This window comes from Oryzias latipes, chromosome 13, assembly GCF_053564925.1.
Source record: "Oryzias latipes strain Hd-rR chromosome 13, Olatipes_Hd-rR_3.1".
Taxonomy (NCBI): domain Eukaryota; kingdom Metazoa; phylum Chordata; class Actinopteri; order Beloniformes; family Adrianichthyidae; genus Oryzias; species Oryzias latipes.
Genome location: NC_136249.1, coordinates 32,020,232 through 32,044,638, shown reverse-complemented (window position 1 = coordinate 32,044,638; position 24,407 = coordinate 32,020,232). Strand labels below are relative to the sequence as shown.

At 40.3% G+C, this 24,407-nt stretch overlaps 1 protein-coding gene across 4 annotated transcripts in view; it reads left to right on the top strand.

Moving 5' to 3' along the window:
* The window catches only part of gdpd4a (glycerophosphodiester phosphodiesterase domain containing 4a), a 39,215-nt gene extending 15,655 nt beyond the window's left edge, over positions 1-23,560 (top strand). For 2 of the 4 annotated variants that reach the window (XM_078930191.1, XM_078930190.1), the window contains 17 exons: positions 818-1,026; positions 1,205-1,310; positions 1,823-1,926; positions 2,302-2,395; positions 3,397-3,456; positions 3,564-3,662; positions 3,760-3,853; positions 7,176-7,321; positions 9,134-9,216; positions 11,939-12,089; positions 14,430-14,648; positions 14,779-14,936; positions 16,569-16,716; positions 17,124-17,206; positions 17,952-18,031; positions 18,156-18,284; positions 21,822-23,560. In XM_078930191.1, the coding sequence (XP_078786317.1) occupies positions 3,799-3,853; positions 7,176-7,321; positions 9,134-9,216; positions 11,939-12,089; positions 14,430-14,648; positions 14,779-14,936; positions 16,569-16,716; positions 17,124-17,206; positions 17,952-18,031; positions 18,156-18,250 (1,218 nt within the window). In that variant the 5' untranslated portion in view covers positions 818-1,026; positions 1,205-1,310; positions 1,823-1,926; ... (2 more) ...; positions 3,564-3,662; positions 3,760-3,798 and the 3' untranslated portion in view covers positions 18,251-18,284; positions 21,822-23,560. The remainder of the gene's footprint in view (positions 1-817; positions 1,027-1,204; positions 1,311-1,822; positions 1,927-2,301; positions 2,396-3,396; positions 3,457-3,563; positions 3,663-3,759; positions 3,854-7,175; positions 7,322-9,133; positions 9,217-11,938; positions 12,090-14,429; positions 14,649-14,778; positions 14,937-16,568; positions 16,717-17,123; positions 17,207-17,951; positions 18,032-18,155; positions 18,285-21,821) is intronic. The other 2 variants (XM_078930189.1, XM_078930188.1) reach the window with 1 other exon arrangement.
* Positions 23,561-24,407: the final 847 nt, after the last annotated feature.

The window sequence follows — 24,407 nt, the reverse complement described above, 5'->3', positions numbered from 1 at the left end:
AATCCCCAAAAATCTCTTTTTCAACTGGCATTTTTTCGTCTGCTCCTGATTCACAGTGATTTGTATAAATAAAAAATATTTGCAAACGCAATTTTAATCCTAACTTTTTTATGTCCTTTATTATCAGAAAAATGCAAAAATAAGATGTTTAAAAATGCATCAAAAAACAAGATTTTTATTGACGTCGGTCTTTAACACTTGTGTTTTAGAACAATAACCTTTACAACCTCATCGTTTACTACATTGCCATGATTTTTATTTCGGGGTAGTTTTTGTTCTTTTATTATTAACCCACCCCAGTGAAAATTGTGTTTTTGGTGTTTTGAACATTTGTTGCTTTTTTCTGATGATAAATGAAATGTATTTTAAGAAAATGAGGCTTGAAATTGTATTTCTGAGTATTTCTTTATTGAAATTGTTGTGAATCAGGAGCAGACGAAAAAATGTCGTTTTAAAAAGAGCTGTTTTGTGAAAAAGAGTGGGCTCTCTCCTCCAAGATCTTAACAACGGGGAAGGGAAGGGCGGCGGGGTCGCTCTGTGCCAATGGTACCGCCCACAACTCTTTCTAATGATCTCATGCTGAAACTTTGTCCTAGAAAATGACCGTTTAAAAAAAGAAAATGACAGTTCTTTTGATTTTGGCTAAAAACAGCTCAATCATAATTAAAAGCCTACTAGTCCTTTGGAAATAGATCTGAAAATGGTTGGAGTGGGTCATTAAATGCACTCAAACTTAAAGTATTTTTTGTACTCCCGTCAGAGGTTGACGCACCTTACATCCTCCACGTTAGACGGAAACGGTCTTCTCTTTCTGCAGGTGAAGCCGGAGCGGTGTCCCTTCTTTTTTTGGGTGATTCTCTGTCTGCTCCGCCCACGTTGCCGGCGCTGCCCTTCAGTCCTCTTGCGCCCGTTGGACCGTCTCCCTCTGTGTCCGTCTCTGTGATGCTGGGCTGTGGGTGAGGGCAAGCCCGTGATCAGACTGAAGCTGGGGAAGCTAAAGGTGGTGCGGCGGCAGCTGCTGCAGAGGTACTGACAGCAGTCGGGGCTCAGGGAATTATTCCACACTATGATTTCTAAATGCTTTAAAAATGTTTCATTCAAGTTTGCAGGGAAAAACTGTTGTGATTAAGACAGAGGAACCAGTGTTCCCCAATGCCTTAAGCGTGTCATTGTTCAACGTTTGCCTCCTAACTGATTTTACCAGGTATGAACACCAGCCCTTTGTCTCCTGTCTGGCTGGTCTCTATGGTTGCCAATGGAGACGATACCAAAGAGCCCGTGCACAACCGGGAGAGTGCTGCTGCAGCAAGGTACATGTACAGACGGAGCAGCACCTGCAGTCAATGGCTGGTCTGCTGAATGTGCTGAAGGGGTCGATTCCACTGGAGGTTCTCCTAAATCCACAAGCTGCCTGTTTTTTACCCCCTGTTTGTTGAAAAAAAAGCCAGCATGTGCATAGTCAAAAGAAACACAATATTTTTCAAATGAAAATGATGTTTTTGGTTGTTTTGCTATTTGTTCACGTTTCACAAGTTATATCGTCATCGCAATATTGATCGTTGATATAGCAAATCGCACGTTTTCCTCATATCGTGCAGCCCTACTGTACAGTAACTGGACTGGCTTCTTCTTTCAGATAAATCCTGTTATTATAGTAGATATTCATTATTTCCCCTTTAAAGCTGTAGATCTCAAAGGTACCTTTAAATGCATGAATTCAAATAATTGGATCGCGCACAATGTTTGGTTTTCATGCGTATATACAAAACAGATGACGAGGATTTACTTTATTTGAACAAATATTCTTTGTTTGTGCTCCCAGGTGGAATGTGGCAGTTTTGGCCTCCTGATCCTAACCTTCTTTCTGAGCTTCGTTTTCCTCTATTTCTGGACTGAAGCTCAGAACGACTACAATGACTTTGACTGGTGAGAAGTTCTCTTTATTTAGCCTGGCGTATCTGAATTTCAATATATTAGTTCACTTTGACTCCGTTAGTTTGTTCTTAGCCTCGTATTATCTGTTCATTGATTCATTCTACCATTGACATTTGTTATCAAATTTTCCTAACGAACTTCACTGAAGTTGATTCCAGATATAAAAATATTTTTACGGACCACTTTTGTGTTTGTCAAAATGTAATTTTCTAAACTAAAAATGCATATAATTATATTTCCAAGGTGTTAATATGATTAAGGTATTTTTTGTACAAGTCTTTATATTTCTGTTTTCCCGTCTTAAATCAAGGTTTGAAGAGTTAATTTCAACAAAAAAGTTATTTTTTCTTTATTTGTATCTTCCAGGTTCAACTTTGGGACTCTTGGGTTCTGGTTCCCCTGGTCTCTGGTCCTGCTGACTGTTGCAGCTGCTCTCTTTGCATACATTGCCCTATTACTGGTAAATAACCAGTTTCTTATATATATATATATGGTATTGGTTGTCTTCTCAGACATTGCCCAGTCATCCTACATCACGCAAAATATGTTGTAATGATTTGTGACCAATTTGACCGTTTGCCGGAGTTATTGACCCTTTAACACTGAAGATGTAAAAAAAAAAAACACGCTCTTTGGCACGCCATAAATCGTGATCAACAACAAATGATCACCATCAACACGAGTCAACTGATTTGCGTTTTTTACCTAAACGCTTCACTACTGTAGAGTGTTACATTAGCACAAGGCTGCTTTTCACTGCTTCATCATCCAATGGAAGCAATGGAGTTAAGAAATGTGTTGGTTTTTTTTACTCTAAGGTCAGAATTTGAAGAATGTACATGTGAATTTGGTCATTTGGACATTTAGCAATGTTTACGTTTTAAAGGGACTTTAAACAATTTTTATTTTTTTGTTTTCATGTTCAAGCTATAACGCGAGTTACCCTTTACCAATAGAGCTTATCTCCAGTGTTTACATTCTTTGGACTACCGTAACTCTTCAATTAGAATAATTCCGACAGATTCTGAAGGGGGGGGGGACAGCTTTGCACTTTACAGTAGTGTAGTGAACATAAATCAGCTGTAATGTGCCCCGATATGCAACACTTTTCGGAAGTGTAGTTAACATAAATCAGCTGTAATGTGCCCCGATATGCAACTTTCGACAGGAATGTGTTGCATATCGGCAGAAATCCGGAAAGGAAAAGACGCTTTTACTGTACGTCAGGATCGTGGATTGATGTTGATCATGTTATCGGCCAGAGAGTTACTGTATGTCAAAGAGCATGTGTTGTTCAAGTATTGCTACCGACATCTCCGGCGTTAAACATTTAAATTTTGTCACTGTGTTGATTGACTTCATCTTAGAATTTCTGAGGTGTAAACTTTGCATCAGTTCTTTAATATTTACTGTTTTTGCAGACTGTTTAACATATTTGAACAATCAAACAAATTTTTTTAGGTCCTGGCTGTGTGTCTGCTGTCTGAAGGTCAAAGGTTGTACTTACACTGGAGCCACAAGGTACAGTCCAGCAGGCAAAAAAAAAACATCAATGAAGTCTATATTTGTTTTCTCTTTAAGTTGTTCTACTTTTCATAAATTCTTTTTCTTCTGCTTTTTTGTTCCAGACTGGCCTTGTGGTGACACTCTTGTTCTCCGTCGCAGCCACTGCCGTCCTCTCTGACCTCTGGAGCAAAGAGTGGAAGACTCTCCTTCTCTCACTGCAGGTCGGCCCAGGCTAGCATTTATTCACGGTAGCCAATATGCTTGGATGATCAGTTCTGATGATGAACCGCTGCTCCCTTTGATCCATTTCGTCTTCAGGTCACAGCACCTTTCCTTCACCTGGGTGCCGTCTCCATCATGGCAGTCCTCTCATGGCCCATTGCGCTGCACTTCTTCAGAATGAACAAGAAAGGTAAGGGTGTCATGCCAAAACCAAACCGGTTACTTAACCAGGGCGCAGTCTTTTTACCTTGTTACCGCACAATAAGTCGCACTGTCAATGAATGGTTTATGTTTGAACTTTTGCCATGTATGAGGCGCGTTAAGCAAGACAGAAAGTCCGTTCACAGCAACTCTAGAACTTGTTTGTGACACGCTACACGCTACCTTGTTTACAACACGTAAAACAACAGACTGATACTACTAAACCAAACGTCACCATGGCTACACAAACACCCATTCTTGTTTGTAACACGTAAAAAGAGAATAAAAGTCCGACAGCGCTACACGTCAGCCGTGTAATAACTCCCACCCTTGTCTGCAACTCGTAAATAAACCAGACTGATACCGCTAAAACAAACGTTACCACGACTACCCTGACTCTCAACCTTGTTAGTAAAACTTAAAAAAGAAGTGGACACTACTACATGTTAGCTGTGTTAGCGTATTCACAATACCTCCCAATAGCTCTCGTAAGAAAACAGACTGATATCGCTTAAACAAACGTGACTGTATTAAGTCCCAATCTTTTGACGGAGCGCCGTGTACCTCTCAAATTACTTCGACATCAGTAAACATCGCCAGAATTTGTGCATTGTCATTTTGTAAAAAAAATTAAGGCTTTTTGTGTGGAAAATACGGTACTATCAATTTTTTTTAACTTTCATTTAGCAAAAAAAAAACTTTCAGTCCATCTGTCGTTTTGTCCTCTTGTGTATGGTCTAGTTTTTTGTCACTTGTAAGTTCTGACTCCATGGTTGTCGTCATGCTTTCTTCCTTTTTTCTGTGCGTGGGTTTGTTCTGTGTTTATTTATTTTTATTTTTTGGAGGACTGTTCCTCTCCACTGAATGGCTTTGACCTCCAGGTTGCTGCGTCTCTCTTCTCCGCTTGTCACCATGGGAAGAGTGCCTTGTTGCCATGGTGATTCAGCAGCTACAGTAAAGCTGAGTCATTCTGGGAGCCTCTCCCGGCAAAAGATGCGAAAAAGGAAATTAGGGAGTGGGCAGAATATAAGGACTTTGGCTTCCTGCCCCTTTACTTGGTGGAGAGAAAACTGTTTCAAACTTACATTTGGTTTCCTCTAAACTTTCACCTTAAATTTGATTTATGTAATAGTCAAACTGTGTAATATTCAGATAAAGGTGTATGCCTCCAACTTTATATTTAAAGAGGAATGTCATATATTAATGTATAGCTTTTGTTTTTACTTGGGTTTTGGGCATGCTGTAATGGCTCTGTTGTAGTATTCTGCAAAGAAACTGAAAGTACTTCAAAGTAATTTTAAACGTTTTAAAGTTTATTTCAGGAGGATAAACATGGATTCAGTTGTGATGACCTTCCCAGCTGCTGTTATTCACTGAGAGGTGTCCAAAAAGATAAACAGTGTAATCTGTGCCTCTGCAAATTGTGAATTATTGGATTTAGGTATAGGAACTGTTTAACACCGTGGTCTCCCAACTTTTCGGGCTATTGAACCGGTTTAATGTCAGACAATGTTTTCACGGACTGGTCTGTGTGAGGCTAGAATGAGCATGGGATTTTTTTGTTTTTTTAGCCTCCAGTTTTCCTTAACTTTTGAGGGTGAGGTTTATTTTAATCCTCTGTAAAATATTCATTAGCCATGGAGGTACTTAAAACTCTGTTCGGGCAATGCCGCAATGAGCAACTTGGATGTAAATATGTGGGAATTACATCAGCCTTTCTTTTGTTCTGGACCCCACTGGAAACACAAATTCATATGAAGGTTTAGAGTTTCTCAGATCTGCGTAGCAGCACTTCCGCCTTCGGTGATCTGGATTCGGATCGCGGGGCTTCGCACTCCACCATGGGAAGGCGGCTGCCGGTCCGAAGACAAAGCTAGTCCGTGGGGAAGTTTGACGAACCGCGGTGCGTCCGAAGGAGGACCCCGGAAGGCGGAAATGCTGCTACGTAGTCCTGAGAAGCTGTGTGCAATCATCAGGAGTGCACAACCATCACAAAGCCCTCTTCTTTGCCGCTAACACAAAGCTACAAGCCTGGCCGCTGCTGCTCCTAGCATGTCTCTGTTATCAGCCGGACATACGGAGCAGTGACGTCATCGCCCCGCCCCCCCCTCTGGAAATGCTAAGTCGAATTGCATTATGCGACACTATTCTTAGGGTGGAGGTGAAAATGAAAAATGCAATCCCCTCTATGCATTTTCATTTTAATTATGACACAGAATAAGCGGTTTTTAAGTAGAAATGAAAAAGCATTTTGAAGTATTGATTTTTCAGGATAGGCTCCGGCAGCCCCGTGACCCCGAAAGGGAAAAACGGTTAAGAAAATGGATGAATGAATGAAAAAAAAGCATTTCTGTTAATCCATTTAATTGTCAAATTAGACATTTCTAAATGAATTATGCTACACATTAAGCAGAGAACTTTTTGAAAATGAAATGTCAAATACCATTTTCTTTATCATTTTAAATAAGTGACAGAATAAGCAGTGTTGAAGTAGAAAAGGAAAAAGCACTTTTGTCATTTGATTCAGCTTCATTTTGAAAATGAAAAAGCATTTCTGGTTTTGACTTTTATTTCTTTAATTATGCTACACAATCGCTTCCATACAAACTTTATTTGCTCACTAGATTTTGTGTAGGAACCATTAAAATGTGATCTAGATTTTTCTTTAACCCATCACTGTCAGAATGGAAGCTAAAAGATCGGACGCCAACTTCAGTGTTATCTGAATTTTAAGTGTGACAGATAAATAAACAAATAAAAAAAGAAGAAGCAAAGTTCATTCAAATATCAATCAAAAAATTTTTTTCTAAATACAATAATAAACGTGAATCTGTTGTTTGAACAGCTTTATTAGCATCATCCGACTGCCGGTTGCTGAATATCCTGCATCATTACTATGGTGTGTGGGAACAACTGTCACAATAAATCCGTATATGGAATAAAAACTCCTGGTTTTTGTCTGTTAAATGCAGATTTCTTTTATTTTGAAGTCAAATGTTCCTCTGTTTCCTGACTGTCTCTTTTCTGCCGAATGAAACTTTGCAAGGACATTTTTTTATTTTAACGTAAAGCTTTAGGGATGTCCTGAAAGATGATGTATTTTCGTCATGTGACCGAGCAACTTGACACGCATCAAGAATGAGTGATGGGAGAGTCCAGAAGTTTTCCAAAATAAAACTTCATTCAGAATCAGATTAATCTGAAAGCTCCAAATCCAAAACATCACTGTTCTAATACCTGAAGTACCTACCATAAATGTCCTTTTATGCACTTCTTTAATATAAAGACATTTTTCTTTGTTGTGTTTTTAGTGCGTCAAATTGCAGTCCTGGGTCTCTTCCTGTCCGCCCTGTTCTCTCTGTACCTGGTGCCTCTGGGAATGTACTCCCCCTGCATTAAAGAGGCAGGAACACTGGGACCTGCCCCCACTCTCATTGGACATAGAGGAGCTCCCATGGTAAGAACCAACTACAGTTGTCCAGGTTCTGTTAAACCTTCATAAGTCTATAGTAGATTGGGAGGAGCTTTGAAAACACTGCAAAAACTGGAAAAAAATGTGTAAAAATCTAATTTATTAAGACAGTTTTTCTATAGAAAAATAATCTTATTTATTAAAATTAGAATTCTTGGTACGACCAATTGTCTGTCCCCAGCTATTTTACTTATTTCAAGACTTTCTTTTTTTTTGTTTTTTCAAATTTTAAGAATTTTTGACTTATTTCGAGGGAGGTGTCAAATAGAAAGTCTGTCAGTGGTAGAGTGTCCACACTTGCAGGTTGTGGGTTCAAATCCATGCATAAAAAACTTCTGGAGTTGAACAGGCAAACAGATGTATTTGGAAATGTAGAATTGATTTATTCAGCCTCCTGGACTTGGTGTCCTACGCCTGACCTTAGAGCAGATTAACTTTAAATATCAATGAATGACTAGAACGGCAGAGTTTGCAAACTTGTAGATAGTTTTAGGATTCTTTCATCTTAAGCTTTTCCAGTTACTGTTGTTCAGCAAATACATGGATCTCCTAAAACTTGAAAGCATGAACTAAACAGTCAAAACTTTTTTGCCATGCGCTATTCTTTATAATAGTTTTACATATAGTTTATGTATTAATTATTCAAAATCTACACAGTAGGAGTACACAAATCTTTGTGAGGAGATGGCTATTTTCGTGTGTATTGTTATTATTTTTTTTGTAATACATAATTTGAACAGATGAGGCCTTTTATTATGTAAACAGAAAGCAGTGATGGTCACGTTTCATGCTCTTGCCATGTTTTTTTTCTGTTTCGGTTTGCTGGGGAGAGGACTGCGCAGTGGTGTAGTGGTTAGCGCTCTTGCCTCACAGCAATAAGGCCCCGGTTCAAGTCCCGGCTGGGGGACCTGAACCAGAACATCATGGGGGACCCTTCTGTGTGGGGTTTGCATGTTCTCCCCGTGCATGCGTGGGTTTTCTCCGGGGACTCCGGCTTCCTCCCACCGTCCAAAAACATGCTTCATAGGTCAATTGGTCAACCTAAATTGACCCTAGGTGTGAATGTGAGAGTGCATGGGTGTGTGATATGTCCCCCTGCCTTCGCCCACAAGTGGCCGGGATAGGCTCCGGTAGCCCCGTGACCCCGAAAGGGAATAAACGGTAGAAGAAGAAGATGAATGAATGGAACAACTGCTGCCTTAGTCGGCTTGGATCCCTTAGATGTGAACCTTGGACCCAGCAGCAGGGGCCTTGGCAGGGCGGCTTGCTTAGACGGGGCGTCTCTGTCGAGGACAGAAAGAATTTGTGCTCAGTGTAGTTAAACCCGCACATGCTGTAACACATGTTTCAGTGAATGTTAAAGTGGCCGTTCTGCATGTCCATCAAGTCACGTACTTCCAGTGAGAATGATGATTCGCTGACTGATTTTTAAAAAAAAAATATATATTTTTTGGTTTTTATATCTTTCCATGGCCCGCGATCTACCCACATGTCCTTTTGGATCGACGCACCCCTGGCCTTAACAATAAATGGCTGCTCGGATTAAATAAAAAAAAAACTATAATTTCTACATGTGAACATGCAGCCAAGTTAAATGCATCAAAAGTGCTGTTCTTGCATAATGCACTTAGCTCCAAGTGGAGAAATAGTTTCTGTAGCTTTGTCATTGTAATATGCAAATGTGGTGTTAGAAAAACCGGCACATTAGTTCAAACCTTGAACTTTTTCAGCATAATTCTTGACTTTAGAAAAATAAATTTCCTTTGACCACAATCTTGTTGTCATCTGCGTTTGCAGCTTGCTCCGGAGAATACTATCATGTCGTTTGAAAAGGCAGTGGAAGCTAGAGGACGAGGACTGGAGACTGATGTCACCATTAGGTATTTCCAATTTTTCTATTTAATACATAAGTTGTTTTTTTTGGAGGGGGTGGGGGTCCTCATTATAGCACATTTGGAGAAATCCACGCGCAATTTTCCATTTAAAAAACAAACATTTTGTAAACTGGAAAAAAATTCCAAATGCATCATTCATCCAGTTCTTTTGCTGAACTCAGACTGCAGACTCAGGATGATTCAAAACCATTCAAATGTGTCCATGAATGCACCATCGTAAAATATAGAGCAGAAGGTAAGTATGTGAATACCATTACACAACTAATGAACGACAACTAATGAACATCTCATGGAAAGATAATGTATCAAACCTCGAGGTACTGAATAGGGCAGAAATGCCGAGTGTTGAAGAAATGCTCACCACATGTCAACTAAGGTGGGCAGGGCATGTTATACGCATGGAAGACACCAGACTACCAAAAGCTGTTTTCTTTGGAGAATTGAAAGAAGGAGCAAGAAAAGTTGGAGCCCCGCTACTACGCTTTAAAGACGTATTCAAGAGACACCTGAAGAACATAAATCAATATGACAACTGGAAGGGAAAAGCTGAAGACCGTGTGACATGGAGGAGGGTGGTGACCGGCGCTGCTGCTGCTATCAGGGAACGAAATGTTCAGCTATCGTTAAAAAGAAGGCAGCGTAGACTAGAACCAGCACCTCCACCCACTGAAGCGACCTACAGGTGTGAAACCTGCGACAGGACATTCAAGACAGCAATTGGGATGTCCTCCCACATACGCCATAGGCACAAGCTCCTCCCCGCGTCATCGTCGACATCGACGGACTGCTAAAGAAGAAGAAGAAGAAGAATACCATTAATTAAAACTATTAGCCTTATCAGCAATTTAAGGAGCCCAGTGACCTCCTTTAAGCCTCACAATCAAGACATTATTTTAGAGAGTGAAGCAGAAACATCAAGGCCGTTTTACACTCCCACTATACGATTTGCGCAAAATTAATTAAACAGTCCTATTTCCCTGGTTCAGACCAGTCCTAAGTCAGCTGCTGGGCGCCAGACGAGAGACGGGGGACGCCCAGCGGGAGCCACAGCTAGAGAGATCAGCAAGAAGCGGCAGACCCCCACTCTGTATAGACTGCTGGAGGGATGAAAGATCAACCGATATATATAATCGTTACACAGTGTACCAATCGTGCATGCACCGTGTGCGATTATTGCGCTGTTTCTATGCAATTCATTAGTGATTCGTGCATCAATTATGTAATTTTACTGTGATATGAGCGCCGTATACGTGTTATATATAAAGTTATACATCGGTGGTACATGCGTGAAAAATCCATTAGATATGTGTGAAACAGTCGTGGAAAGCCACAAATTTGTGTTTGCATCTCGCAAAAATCACGCACAAGTGTGTAAGATTAACATAATAATTGCATAAATAAAATACGCAGAAATGGCAAAATTCTCAACTGATCAAAATTATTTTAAAAGCTCAAGACCGAATTTACATAAACACCCGTCAGCCGAAACCCTCGACAGACATCAGCGCACGTCGGCGAACGCAAGAAACACTTTACTGAATTATGGATATCGCGCATGTATCACCAAAGACGGAAATTTCCTTCTTGGACAATAAACAAAATGTATGTAGCGGCTGTGTGACGCAGCCTTTAGTTATGAGGAAGACTGGTTCTGCTTTTCAATAGGCACCACATGTCATTGTTTAAGAGTCTGCAAAACGTCTAAGGAAGTGTTTGCCCTTTATTTTTATTTAACCACATTCGATTGCGCATTTTGCAAAACAAATCTGAATCTGTGCCTAATTATTCAGATCAGAGGCTCGCCTGCTGCTCTCCCTGCGAAGGTGATTACCGCCCCCCATAATCCTACCGGCCTTTAGCTTTTCCATTAGCCCGCAGCTTTTGCTCTGGCATTTTATGGAGTGAAAAGAGGATTATCTGCACGATTATCTGCATACCAGGTTCACGTAATCTCATGCCTCTGCTGATCCTGGGGACTGCAGTGCATCGTTCATGTGTGATAAAGTGAGGTGTGTTTAGTGGCGTGGCAGTTTCTGCATTATTAAGCTGTCAAGAGTTTTCTGAAGCAATTTGTTAAGATGTAATTTTTTATGTAAGAGTGTTCCAATGAGTTGTTCCATAAGAAATAACTGCAAAAGCAGCATCTCAAAAAAATATATATATATTTGTTTTTTTTATTCCATGTAATGGATTCCTTATTACTTTAGAAGATAGTTTGTGAGTGCTTCATTTGAGTTTGCTCTCTACTTCTTACCTTTTTCTAACTTTTGAATCAATAATAAAGACCCACTTCGATGAAAATTGTGTTCTTGGTGTGTTTAACATGTGGCATTTCTCTGATGATGTAGAACATATACAAAGAAAATTTAGGTCTATAATGCATCCTTGAGTATTTCTTTATTCAAATCGTTGTGAAACAGGATAACACAAAAAACAAAAGAAAAAGAGCTAATTTCGTATTTCTGGAAATACACAAGCTCCAAGCTGTTACCAATGGTGAGGAGAAGTGGAAATATAAACGACACACGTTTTTTTTATGTATATATTTTGCCTAAAAACGTCATAATCATAACTAAAAGACCACTAGTAAGGCTTTGAAAATAGATCTAAAGATGATCGGAGTGGGACTTTAAAGCTTCACTGTGTCTCCACTGCATCATTGTTCTCCCCATAATAACCTAAAGTTTGTTTTTATTCCTTTGTGTAGTTATGACGGTGTTCCATTCCTGATGCATGACTCAACGTTGAGGAGGACCACTAATGTTGAGGACGTTTTTCCAAATCGAACTCACCTGGACGCCTCCATGTTTACATGGACCGAGTTACAACAGCTGAATGCTGGCGGCTGGTTCTTATCGGTGCGTCCAACAGCAGCCAAACACACAACAGACTATTGTCACTTAGCTAAAAAAAGTCCCCTAACTTACTCTAACACCAGACATTAAGACTTAAATATGTAAGGGATAATACCGGATGAGGTGTCCATTATCAGAAATTATTGGACCTTGCAGAAGCAACCGTCTGCCACAAAGCGGAAGACAGATGCCTCCGCAAAGTCAATTTAGTTTTGATAATAGACACCTCCTTGGGCATTATCCCTTATATGGTCACTTACAACATAAATCAATCAATCAAATATTAGTACTTTAAACTTGTAATTTTTTATATTCAAGTCATTTTTCGCAATTTGATACAAGGTGCAACGCATTGTAATGGTAATAGCTATCAAGCCTGCACTGACCTTGTACTGCTGCAGCAGAGGAAACTGTCTGGTATACACGCTAAATATCCTGTTAAGTGATACAAAGCTTAATTAACTTCAGGGGGAAACTTCACCTCTCACTGCTTGTTTTTGTCCAGATGATGAAGCAAAGTTTGTTAAAAAAAAATCCACAAGTAATTGTTGCTATATTCCTGCTGGGATCATTAAATGTATATCAATTCTTTTTTGTTTTTTAATTGTTTCATTAATTTAATAACATTTATTTATGAACACACATTCACTAGGTATCAAAGAATAAGGTTAGTCAGGCAACAAACTATTTACCATCAAAGGTAACACTGCTGTTAATGGTAAAGTTAGATGGAGCCATTTAAATTCAATTCAAACAAATAGCCCTGAGGGGCAATTTCTCTCAAGGTGCAGACAGTGGCTTATGTGAAAATTGTTTTTTTAAATAATTGACGTTGCATGGACCCGGGGTGTCCAATTCCATGCCTCAATGGCAGATGTCCTGCTTGTTTTCCAACCAACCTGCCATTGAAGCTGCTTATTGGCTAAACACACCTGATCCATGTAATTAGCGGCAGATAAGGCAGGATTCCTGGAAAACCAGCAGGAGTTTGACACCCCTGCTGGCATTAAATCCAATACCATAATTCCTTGATGCGAGAAGAATTATGGTACTATACTATACTATATAATTATGGTTTCTACTGTCTTGATGTAGTGATAAACTGTGGAATAACATTACAATGTTGATGTTACTAACTGGAGTTTAAGACAACGCAATAATAAAGAACATTCAGGCTATGTCACTGTGTTTTAACCAGTGTGCTGTGAGAGATGGTCAGGTGTGCCGTGGGAAATTACCCATTTTCACTGATCTAAAAGCATTTACCATCTCATGGATATCAGATCTTTGTTCATCCAAACAGGCCCTGATAAAACTCTGAGTATTTAGGAATATGAAAGATTGTAAAATATTTTTTTCTTTGTGTTTAGTTGATTGTATTAAAGACACTTTTATAAGAATGACGGTACAGCGATTTACAGCTTCAGCTCTGTTTTCAGGAAAGTCCCGCCCCTTCAACTGTCTCTGCCAATCATTCTTGGACCCCTAATCGTACGTCATCAGTCTGACCAATCAGAAGTGGTTAAAGTCCTCACTTCCTTGTTCCAACTCGGCTCATGAAGTCTTTCAGTTCCATCAAAAACACCAGCTAAAGCTCGTCTTTAGTGGTGGAGCTTTCCGCAGAATCTGGTGTCAGACTGTGGAACAAGTGAACAAAAAAACAAAGCTCAGAGAACCGAGTCTGTCTGCCATCGGCGTCAGTTTTGTACTACAACTCCCATGATGCATTGGGTCAAAGTGACAGCATCTTCGCTACAATGAGTCTTCCCTGTTAAACGCCTTCAAACCACAACGTACACACATCAAACAGTTCTTAAACTTTTCTGCCACAATTATCACAAAAATGCATGTGAGACTGTGGGGGGACTGTACATCAATACAGACTATAGAAAAAGTGTGCCTTGGCTCAAAAAAGGTTGAAAAACACTGGGCTATGTCACCGGAACTTCTTTTTAGGTTTCTATAATCGCTTTTAAATGGACACCCTGCAGCCAATCACAATTGAGGATTCACTTGAACTTTGGTATAGATGAGTTACTCTACTGTGTTTTTAGGTCATTCTAAGGAGCAAATGTATCTTGTCAGTGTCATACTTAGATGAGGACAGTTGGCTAATTTCTCCATGCCGACCTCATTTACTTACCTCTCAAGCCTAATATGTTATGAGCTGTAGGACTAAAACCGGTTTATTCCTTTTTATTTATTGTTTTATGTCATTTGTCAGCCTCTATTTAGATCTTCTGATGCCGTCCAATAAATAGAAACATTCAAAAAGAATTGGATCTAAATTAAATCTGTGCCTCTTCTGGTTTTTTACTCTACAAATCCTGCTGTCCACCGCAGAGGGATCCCTTTGGCACGGCATCGTCGCTGTCTGACGAAGATCGCTTGCAGGCACAAAACCAGTCGGTGCCCTCACTGGCCCAATTCCTGGAGGTGGCTGCCAAAAGCAGCAGACTAGTGCTGTTTGATCTGCGCAGGCCACCATACGGACACCCCTACAGACAGTCGTACATCAACACCACTCTGGAGGTCGTGCAAGCCCACATCAATTCCTCCCAGGTACTGTGTGAGGTGGAAAAAAGGTTCAGTGGTTCCACATACAAGATTGGCCCAGATCATCACCACATCTAAAATATTGAATATTCAGCAGTTTTGCTTTATGAGCTTGTTTTTTTGTACATGTGTTTAGGTGTTGTGGCTGCCGTCAGAAGACAGGAAGCTGGTCCATGCTGTCGACCCAGAGCTGCAGCAAACCTCAGGAGAGAAAGCCTCCATCCAGGAACTGACAGATGAGCACATCGTCAGACTGAACCTGCACTACAGCAGCATGTCACAGCAGCAGATACGGTACAAACGGGAACAAAAAGACACAAGATAAACAGTTTAAAGGCCTTTTTTTCTTTTTTTCCCCCCTCTTATGGTGAATTAACATCTAAAGCAATTCGCACAGCCAATTGCGTCCGCTGACTCCTTCTATGGTTTCACATCTAATCTTAAATGAAAGGAATTTAAGTTGAAGAAAATACAATTTCATCAAATACAAAATAATCTTGCTTTTCCTGATACTAAAAATAAAAATGGCTTATACAGTTCTAATGATGAGAAAGTGAAACAACAAGAGATTGGTGATTAAAATCATCTTAGTGCATAAATATCCTAGCCCATGACAGAATGTACTGTTTAAAACGAAACCCAAATATCAACTAAATGACGTGTTTTACAGTCAGTTCAAAAGCAAGCAATACTGGAAATAAGGGGGGACCTACAGAAAACTAAAGCTCTTGGTTATGTAATCTCATCCAGATAACCTTTAGAAAGCATCCTTTGCAAATGCTGTTAGGGCTGAGACATTTCTCTTTGAACTTATGAAATGGCCTCTTCTGCATTTATGTTCCTGTCTCCAGTTGTGTAACTCGTGTAATATACGGCCCCCGTGAACCGCTGTTATCATCTGTAGAAAAAAATGCTGAGAAGGGATTGAAGGGGGGGGGGGGGGGGGGGGGGTGGCTGAGATAATCACAGAGAAAAAGAAAATTAGACACTAAAATGGCATTTATAAAAAGAAAGAAGGGATGGTAGAAGGTGGAGGAGGTGTAGACGCACCAGTCTGCATGTCCTTCACAGGATGATAAAAGCTCGACTTTGAACTCTGGAAAAGTATGATAGAAAAAAAACAAAAAGTTACTGTAAATGACTCTCAGCTCAGTCCCTTTAAATATTTATTTATTTGTTTTTTATTGCCTCCAACTACAGATTACAGACATTCAATATCAGGGCAGTTAGTGTGTTTAACAAGATAAAAGATTAAAAATGCGATCGATGCAATGTTTTATTTCAAGTTTTGCTTTTCTGTTGAGGTTTTATTAACTACATAAAAAATGCATTTTGACCAAACTTGAAGTTTTGGATGTAAAGGCCATGTCACACAGGCACTGCCTACATTTTGTACGGATGAAAATTGGTATTATGTCAAATGTTTTGGTCCTTTACACAAACTTTTCACAGATGCATCACGAATGAACCCGTTAAAGCCATGGAAAAAGTACGAATAAAGCATGCAAAGAACACGTAATACTGTGCTTCATTTACAAAAAAAGTAAGAAAAAGTCGCAACCGCGCCCCGCGAGAGACCTGACCCGCACTCAGGAGACTGTTGGAGGGGTGACAGATCGGCCGATTTATATTCCTGTCGCACAATATGCCCATCGTGCATGAACCGTGCATGATTATTGCGCTGTTTAAATGCAATACATTAGTTTCAGGCGTCGATTACGAAATCTCAGACATCTTGACGGACAACCTTGACGAACATCTGCGCACATCGACGAACACGAGAAACACTTATGAATGACGTATATCACACATGTATCACGAAAACGGAAATTTCATATGTGGAAAAAGTACGTAGTGGCTGTGTGACACGGCCTGAAGCAGGGGTGTAAAGTTAGCCTCCAATCTACTTCCTGTTTTCATGGGCAGCAAATATCTGTCAGTGAACATCAGCACCAACCTGTATGTGATCAGCCAGCCGTGGCTCTACACCCTGGCCTGGTGCGCTGGAGCTCAGTCTGTCACCACCAACTCCATCCACATCCTGTCCCGGATGAGCAAGCCCCTCTTCCTGATGGTGAGCCGCCTACCGCCTTAATGTTGTAGCTGATTACATGTTTGACAGATGACCAAAAACATCAAATGTTCATTTTTTTTATTTTTATCAGCAGAATGAATGGTAATAAATTCATCTCATTGGCTGTGAATAAGGATCTCTGCTGTTCTGCTTACAATGTAAAGCTCGGAACATTCAGGTTCTTTAATTGAGGCTACTGGCACCTAGAATAGCCTCCCTGCTGTGTGTGAGCTGGAGAATAATCACAGGTGGCTTCAGGAGGTACTGTGGGTGATTGCATAACAGTCCCGTCATCTCCTACGCGTCTGGTCTCAATCCTTTTCTTCTCGCAGCGGATCGTTTGCATTCGTGCTTCACAACTTTCATTTCTTTTCAGTTAAAACCAAAGCTGTTTTTGTCGTCTGCAGACGCCAGAAGAGTACGGTCTGATGTGGATCCTCACGGATGTGGTGTCCGCCGTCCTCATCTTTGCAATTTTCGTATTCCACTGGTAAGAGGCGCATTCGTTACCGTCTGCATTTCGGTGACGCGTCTGATGTGCGGTTATTTAAATCTCTGCAAGGCTGCGTCACCCCGACTGTCTGCGAGTTTATCATTCGTGTTTGATCTGGATTTTCCGTGTCCATCAAGTCTGTTGTAATAAAAACGGTGAATAGAAAATGTAACAATGTTTTAAACCTGCTTAGTCCTGCGTGAATGATCAACCCGAGACCAAGTCAAGTCACAGATTAATGTCAGATTCTAATGGAAAATGAGATGAGGTTAGCTTCAGATGCAAATAATTTATAGTATTTAAAAAGACCCACTCGGATCATATTTTGGCGGCAGAAGTTCTTTAGAAATTCACCTCTGAGTTGACAGTAATACGAACAAAGAAATACTCAGAAATGTCATTTTAAGCTCTTTATTTTTAGAATATGTCCTCCATAAACAGAAAAATGCCACAAGAACATGTCATAAACTCAATTTCTATCAGGGTGGGTCTTTAAACCCTTTTAATTTTCTCTGTATGTAAGTCTGATGCATCAATAATATTTAACCCAACAATAGCAACAGTTACATCTGTGAAAGTAAAGAGGCCAGACAGACGTCTGTGCACATCTGTTTGCCTGAGCTGTGATCAGCCTGATCAGACGCAAGAGCCCTCCAGAAGACACATCAAAGTAGATGCGGTGCACAGACGGCGGCGGCGATTCCCTTTGATGAACAGTGTTTGCTGCTTGTGTCTGTCACAGGTGGAGAGAAAGAGGCCTGCCCTTCTGGTCCGGCAGCCGCCAGACCCACGAGAACGGACCGTACAGCAAGTTCAGGACAGGTAAGGGACTGTTAGGAATCCAACAGATACTTTGAAAAGATTTCGTGAATGTGTCGGTCGCAGAGTTTTGCACGACGTTTGTTTTTTCTGATTGTGGAGTGTTTGAGATGTTTTTGTACCTCAGACTCTTCTGATGTCATCTGTGTTCACTGGAACCCTCTCCACTCTGATCCGCCTGCTGGAGCTTTTGTTTCCCTTCCATCGGTCTTCAGCCAGTGACACCCTGCATGCCCCCCCACCCTCCTGGAAACTTGTACGCACACATCCTGTTTGCATTTGACAAGTTTCTGTGTGTTTGTCAAATCAATCTTTGGAGTTTAATTTAGGGTTTTACCATCATAGAGACTTGAATCCAAATTTACTAACTCCCTGAGCAACAAAGATGCTAAATCTTAACGAGTGTATTAACCTTATATTATCCTATTACTACTCCTATTAGAACATTTTGCTCGGCTAGAAGGCTTTTACAGCATACTAAAAACTTTTTGTTTTAATGCTCAAAGAATTTAAAAAAAAAAAAGAAAACTTTTCCAATTCAAAATGTCACCTTCACTGTGTCTTTTTCTAAAGTCTAAGTAGTTCATTTGAAATTAAAGGGCTACATTTGGCGAGAGGAAAAGTTTTGGTGTTGTTCTAAAGGTTAATTTTGGATGCAAACATAATTGAGTAACTTCTTATTCATTTTATCTGCTATGCGTTATCCTGTTTTTCCCCCTAGCTTTTTATTTTTTTAACCTTTATTTTTCCTGCTTAAGACATATGAAGAAAAACGTTCCTATTTTGGCCTGGCAAAAGGACCTTTAGAAAAATAAAACTAAAAGGAGTTGCAGGAGACAAATGGACTCAAACGATAAGGATAAAACAGCAAAAACACAAGATAATCATTCAAAATAATTAAAATCATTAACTTATTTAAATAATTAGAATCATAAAACTAGGTTAGAGCAATAGATGATTCTTAAGATTTCCTTTAGAAACTCTCTTTGAAATAAAGGTGTCCAGTCAAAGTTTTTTTTTTTGTAAATTATTCCAGTCTAATTCAGCAAAAGCTTGCTATTGCTGAGTGTTATGGTCCAAATATTTTGGTAGATTAGGCTTTAAAAGCCAAATAATCAAAACACTTTTTTTTTCGTACTGAATCACTGGAAAGCTTTTATAGACGATTCAAGAAAAGAGCAGCAGCTGTGTTTGTTAACCTCAGTGTCTCATGTCGTTTGCTCTTCATTAACACCTTTCAGTGAAATCATGAACCTGCAGGATATTATTTAAAACCCAGCATCCTTCCTGCTTTTCAGTCAAATTTTATTTTTGCATTGTCATTTTTGTGAATGCCTAAAAAAATAAAACTGCTCAAAAGTAAACATGAGCAGCTCAAACTGGACAACTGCCGAGGCGTGACTCAACGTGGGCGGGGTTAAATGCATTGCGTTCCGCCTACTGTCGGCCCAAATGTCGACTGAATTGCCTTCATTTGGTTGGAGCAGGGGGCTGTAACCAAATGCCTCACAGCAAGAAGGCCCCCGGTTCAAGTCCAGTCTGGGGGGACCTGAAACAGAATATCAATGGGGGACCTTTCTGTGTGGAGTTAGCTTGTTCTCCCCGTGCATGCGGGGGTTTTCTCCCACGACTCCGACTTCCTCCCACCGTCCAAAAACATGCTTCCTACCTACAATCTAACTTGTGTGAGAGTGTGTGTGTGGGTGTGTGACTGTGGACACTCTACTCTGCGACAGACTGGCACCCTGTCCAGGGTAGGGCTGGGAATCACCTTACGATACGATTTGCGATACTTTGCTCACGATATCGATACTATCACAATATGGCGATAATGTGATAAATATTGTCTCTAACAACTCACGATATATCAAACTTTAAGAAAGAATAACTTAAAAAACAGTTTTTTGGGAAATATTTCCCTATTTATTTTTAGTTTTTAAACATAATGATAAATAGTGAAGCCATTATTTAGTAAAAAAAAATACTGTAAACAGGATAAAAAATGAATAAGTCAGATAGCTGCCAGGCCCATTGCTATTAACTTTTGAAAAACAAAGCCATAGTTATCGCATTATTTTTAAAAACATAGCTGTAAATCAGACATTAATTCTGTGAACAAATTATAGTGTCTTTGTTCAAAATAAATGACACCATTTAATGTAAATGTGGTGTAAACAAAAATACAATTATTCTAGGAAACAAAAATCAAATGGCTAGGAACTTAACTTATTTAAGACTTAAACTGCTTTCAAAATAAATGACCAGGGATAAAATACATGAACTTGAAGTGAATCTAAAAGTAAACATCTTTGTGAACAAAACGTTTGGGGGAAAGGTGCATGTGATGTATGTTTATATGTTTTTCTTGAGAACCGGAGGCTTTTTAGCGTCAAGATGCCGCTCATCTACCGTTGCTTTGAGGAGAAGGGGGGTCTAAGGGCCAGACCATTGCTCTGGTCAGGGCGTACAGTGCAGGGATCATTTTTTCAGTATTTCCAAGAGGGAATGTCAAAGCATGGCTCTAATGCATTCAATAAAAACCTGAATCCCTCGTTCTCCACCTCGCTGCAGGGACGGAGCCCCTTGTACATTTAAACATCAATCCCGTTTGTTATTGCCTTTGCTCTGCCTGCCTATAGAAAGGTATCCACGCCGGGCTGTGTCGGCTTCCGGCCAGCAACAGCCACGGCTTTCTCACACAACTCCGGGTGATGCAGCTTCAACATGCCGGCGTGTCTTTTAACTTGCTGCTCTCGCTATTTTCCTTGTTTTTCCCCTCCGCCATTTTAGTTTGAATGTGTATTCTTCTTCGTCCGCCCGCGACAACCAATCTCGCATCGAGCGAGATCTAGCCTCTGAAGAATCGTCTTACCAAAGGATGATTAATATAACATTTTACAGGGTCTCCAAACGTAAATAAAAGGTCGATACTTGATGAAGACGCATCGAGAATCAATCACGGGACTAAATATCGCGATATATCACCATATCAATATTTTGGCAAACCCCTAGTCCAGGGTGTCCCCTGCCTTCGCCCACAAGTGGCCAGGATAGGCTCCGGCAGCCCCGTGACCCCGAAAGGGAATAAATGGAAGAAGATGAATGAATGAATGAATGAATGAATGAATGAATGAATGAATGAATGAATGAATGAATGAATGAATGAATGAATGAATGAATGAATGGAGCCAGAAGTAAACCATTTTCTATGGGTGACGTCACATTGACTCAGTCCAGTTCTCAGTCAATACAGTCAATAACCTGCTCTGGATCAGAGCTTCTGTGGACCCCCACCTGCCCCACTGCCCCTCAAACGCACACACACAAATGCTAACCTGATCTGTAGTAATCCACCTTTTAAACCTTTAACTCCGCAGACGTCACCAGCGACAACTAAAAAAGCCAATCTTTGACGTACAGTAACCATTTGACCTTTTACCCCCGATCAACATGAATCAGCTGATTGTGACATGGAGGAAAGCAGCTTTTCATATCAACTTTGTGTCGATATACTTTACTAACATACGTAAATTCTTGTTAAACAGCACAAAGACACTTTTCTTTCATGACAGAATTAGCTAATTCACATCGATTGTGTACTAAAGTGTGTCATACTGATGCAAAGCTGCTTTTCTCTGCTTCACCTTAACGTTTGAAGAGTTGAATCAGCTAAAGCTCCGGTGTTAAAGGGTTAATCCGGGGCTCCCCTCCCATTTGATTTTGGCCTCTAATTCCCAAAATGCCTTTCAACTGTGCGGGCAAACTCATCCCTGTTTGATCTTCTTTTCCTCAGAGATGAGTGACGTGTGGTCCATTTCCAGTGTGAACGTTCGGCCTGACCTAAGGAGCACCCCCGGCTCCCCCAGCGTGCCTCACCTGCCCACCATCTCAGAGGAGTAACTCGGATGAGGAAGAGAATGAGAGGCAAGAAAGAAACCCGCAAAGAACGGAGAAAGAACTTGTTTATAGTGTTTGCTGAGCCAACATACGTGCTAGTCTAGTTAGTTTTTCAACCCTAATTATCATCTAGAAAGAGTTGAACTCCCAGACCTCAACCTGGTTTGCTTCAGGTTGGCTGTAAGATTAGCAAACACAACACTTTTTGAGGGCAAAGTGATCAGAAACATCAGAGAAAGGGGTTTTGGTAAGCTTTCCTCCCAAATGTCTGCTTACATGCTCTCTCTGTACTCCGACTGGCCCAGTGTTCTTCAGCAAATAAAGACTCTGGGATAGAGCTCCTTAGCTCCTCCGTCCACTCCACCGCTTTCATATTACAGGTGGCATCAAACGCCTGGAAGGTGGACCCACTAAACCTGAGACCGACGCATCCAAGAACACGCTGGTATCTAAAACGTTGGAACTCCACTAGATGAGCTGAGAGAAAGTTCACCCCAAAAAGGAAGGAAAAATACATTCTGCTGTAAAAAGACAAAAGCTGCTTTCTTTGTTGCCGTCTCTTATGCCTAGATATTGAAAACCAAACCTCGGAGAGGAGAAGCTCTTGTCATCAGAACTATGAATGCAAACATCGTGGGCAGATATTTTCCGCATAAGCTGTAGTTTTTCATTGTTTGCTGTTTGAGAAAACTTTATACAGCGTCTGAAGAAGACATATTGTGCATAATTTCTATATATTAAAAACCCATCTGTGATGAGGTAAGGAAGGATGTGACCATCTATCTGCAAATCTGATGCTACGTTCACACCTGGTATTTGACACAGAATGTCGATACTAGCATATGTACCGATAGTTGGAAGAGGCTTGGTGCGAAACGTCGATTGGCACTTCCGTGTTATGTAACGTATGCTACCCATACCTCACTACCCAATCCAAACCCTGATTGGTCAACGCTCGACCTGACTTAACTTTCAACGTGCGTTTCGTGGACGTGCGTTTTGTTCGTAGAGCCCGAAAACGGACTGAGAAACTTGCGTCACGGCACAGGAACGCAAGAGTTTTGAACACAGAAGCCAGAAACATTTGTACACATTCGTTCTCATAGACTTTTCATTAAAAGTGGCTGCTTGAACGCGTGTTGCAGAGGTCGGTGTGAACGCATGTGTGAAATGTCCAAAACCATTGAAAATAATGACACAGCTCTTGAGAATGCTACACATAAACATTCTAAAATGGTTTTCCAGGAACTCCCTGTCAGATTTTTAGTTTAATCATTTCCTGGAACTCCCATAAAAGTGTATGATTGCTGTCAGTATGTCACTGTACTCCTAAGGCGTGGCGAGCAGGTGGACTCTGACTACTGATAAACCAGGACGTTTCCGTGCTAAATGTATGGAGAGCAGTTGGGATAAATGCCAACTTGCAGCTGCAGGGTGACTGATGCCAAACAGCAAAACATGGTAGTAGTTGGGTAATTATCGCACCATTTCCTCTTGATCCAGGAAGCAGCAGAGTTGTTAAGTTGTTGGGTTTTTTTTTTCGCTGTTCCTTGTTTATTAACAAAAATATAATCAAGATTTTTTTTAAATTAATTTGTATATTTTCTATTACAAATAGAACGACAGACGAGTAAAGATGAAGGAGTGTTTTTAACCACAGCAATAAGAGGAGTGAACTCGCTATTTCTGTTTCCAAACTGTTTTTCATCAATTTATCTTTACGGCATGTTGAAAATCTGCCTACTGTTTTCAAACTATGTCCTGTTAGCAATTTTATAAAAAAATAATACCCAGAAACAGCTGATCTCAAGGCCGGACTGAGATGCAGCACAAAGAAAATCCAACTCCAAACCGTTTTTAAAAGCGATCCTGATTACCTGTGAATTCTGCAGAGCTGCTGGGTCCCATAAAGCCCCACAGAGCTGGAGGCGAGCTCAGTAGGTCTCCTTTAAGCTTCACTCTGTGTGGGAGTTATTTGACGTGTTCTTTGAACACTCTTTGAGTGACTGAATGTAAACGAGGTTTTCTCAAAAATACATTATTTGTGTTTATACTTCTGTATAGATGGAGGCTTCTTTAGCTAATTTCAGCTCCTTTCAAATCAACAAAGAAAGTCATGGAAGAAGCCAGACTACTCTTTATACTGGGCATAATCGGACTTTACACTTAATATAAAGCTGTTAGTTTTAGGCAACACTTCTTTAAACCTGAAATCCAGAGAGTTGGTTTGCTCCAAAGGGTTCGAGATGAAGCAGGATGCTCTGCAGTAAGTGCCATTACAACACGATGGTGGATTTGTTTCCATGATTCACCAAAACTGTTTATCTGCTCATTGGAATTTTTGTTCAGGAGTTTATTTAGGAAATGTTAAATACGAGTTATTGATAAAAAGGCAACCTTCGCTCAAGGTTTGGTTTTTATTTTTCTGTTAAACAAGAACCGATGCGGTTCAAAGCTTTACATTAAAGTTTAGGGTAAGGGT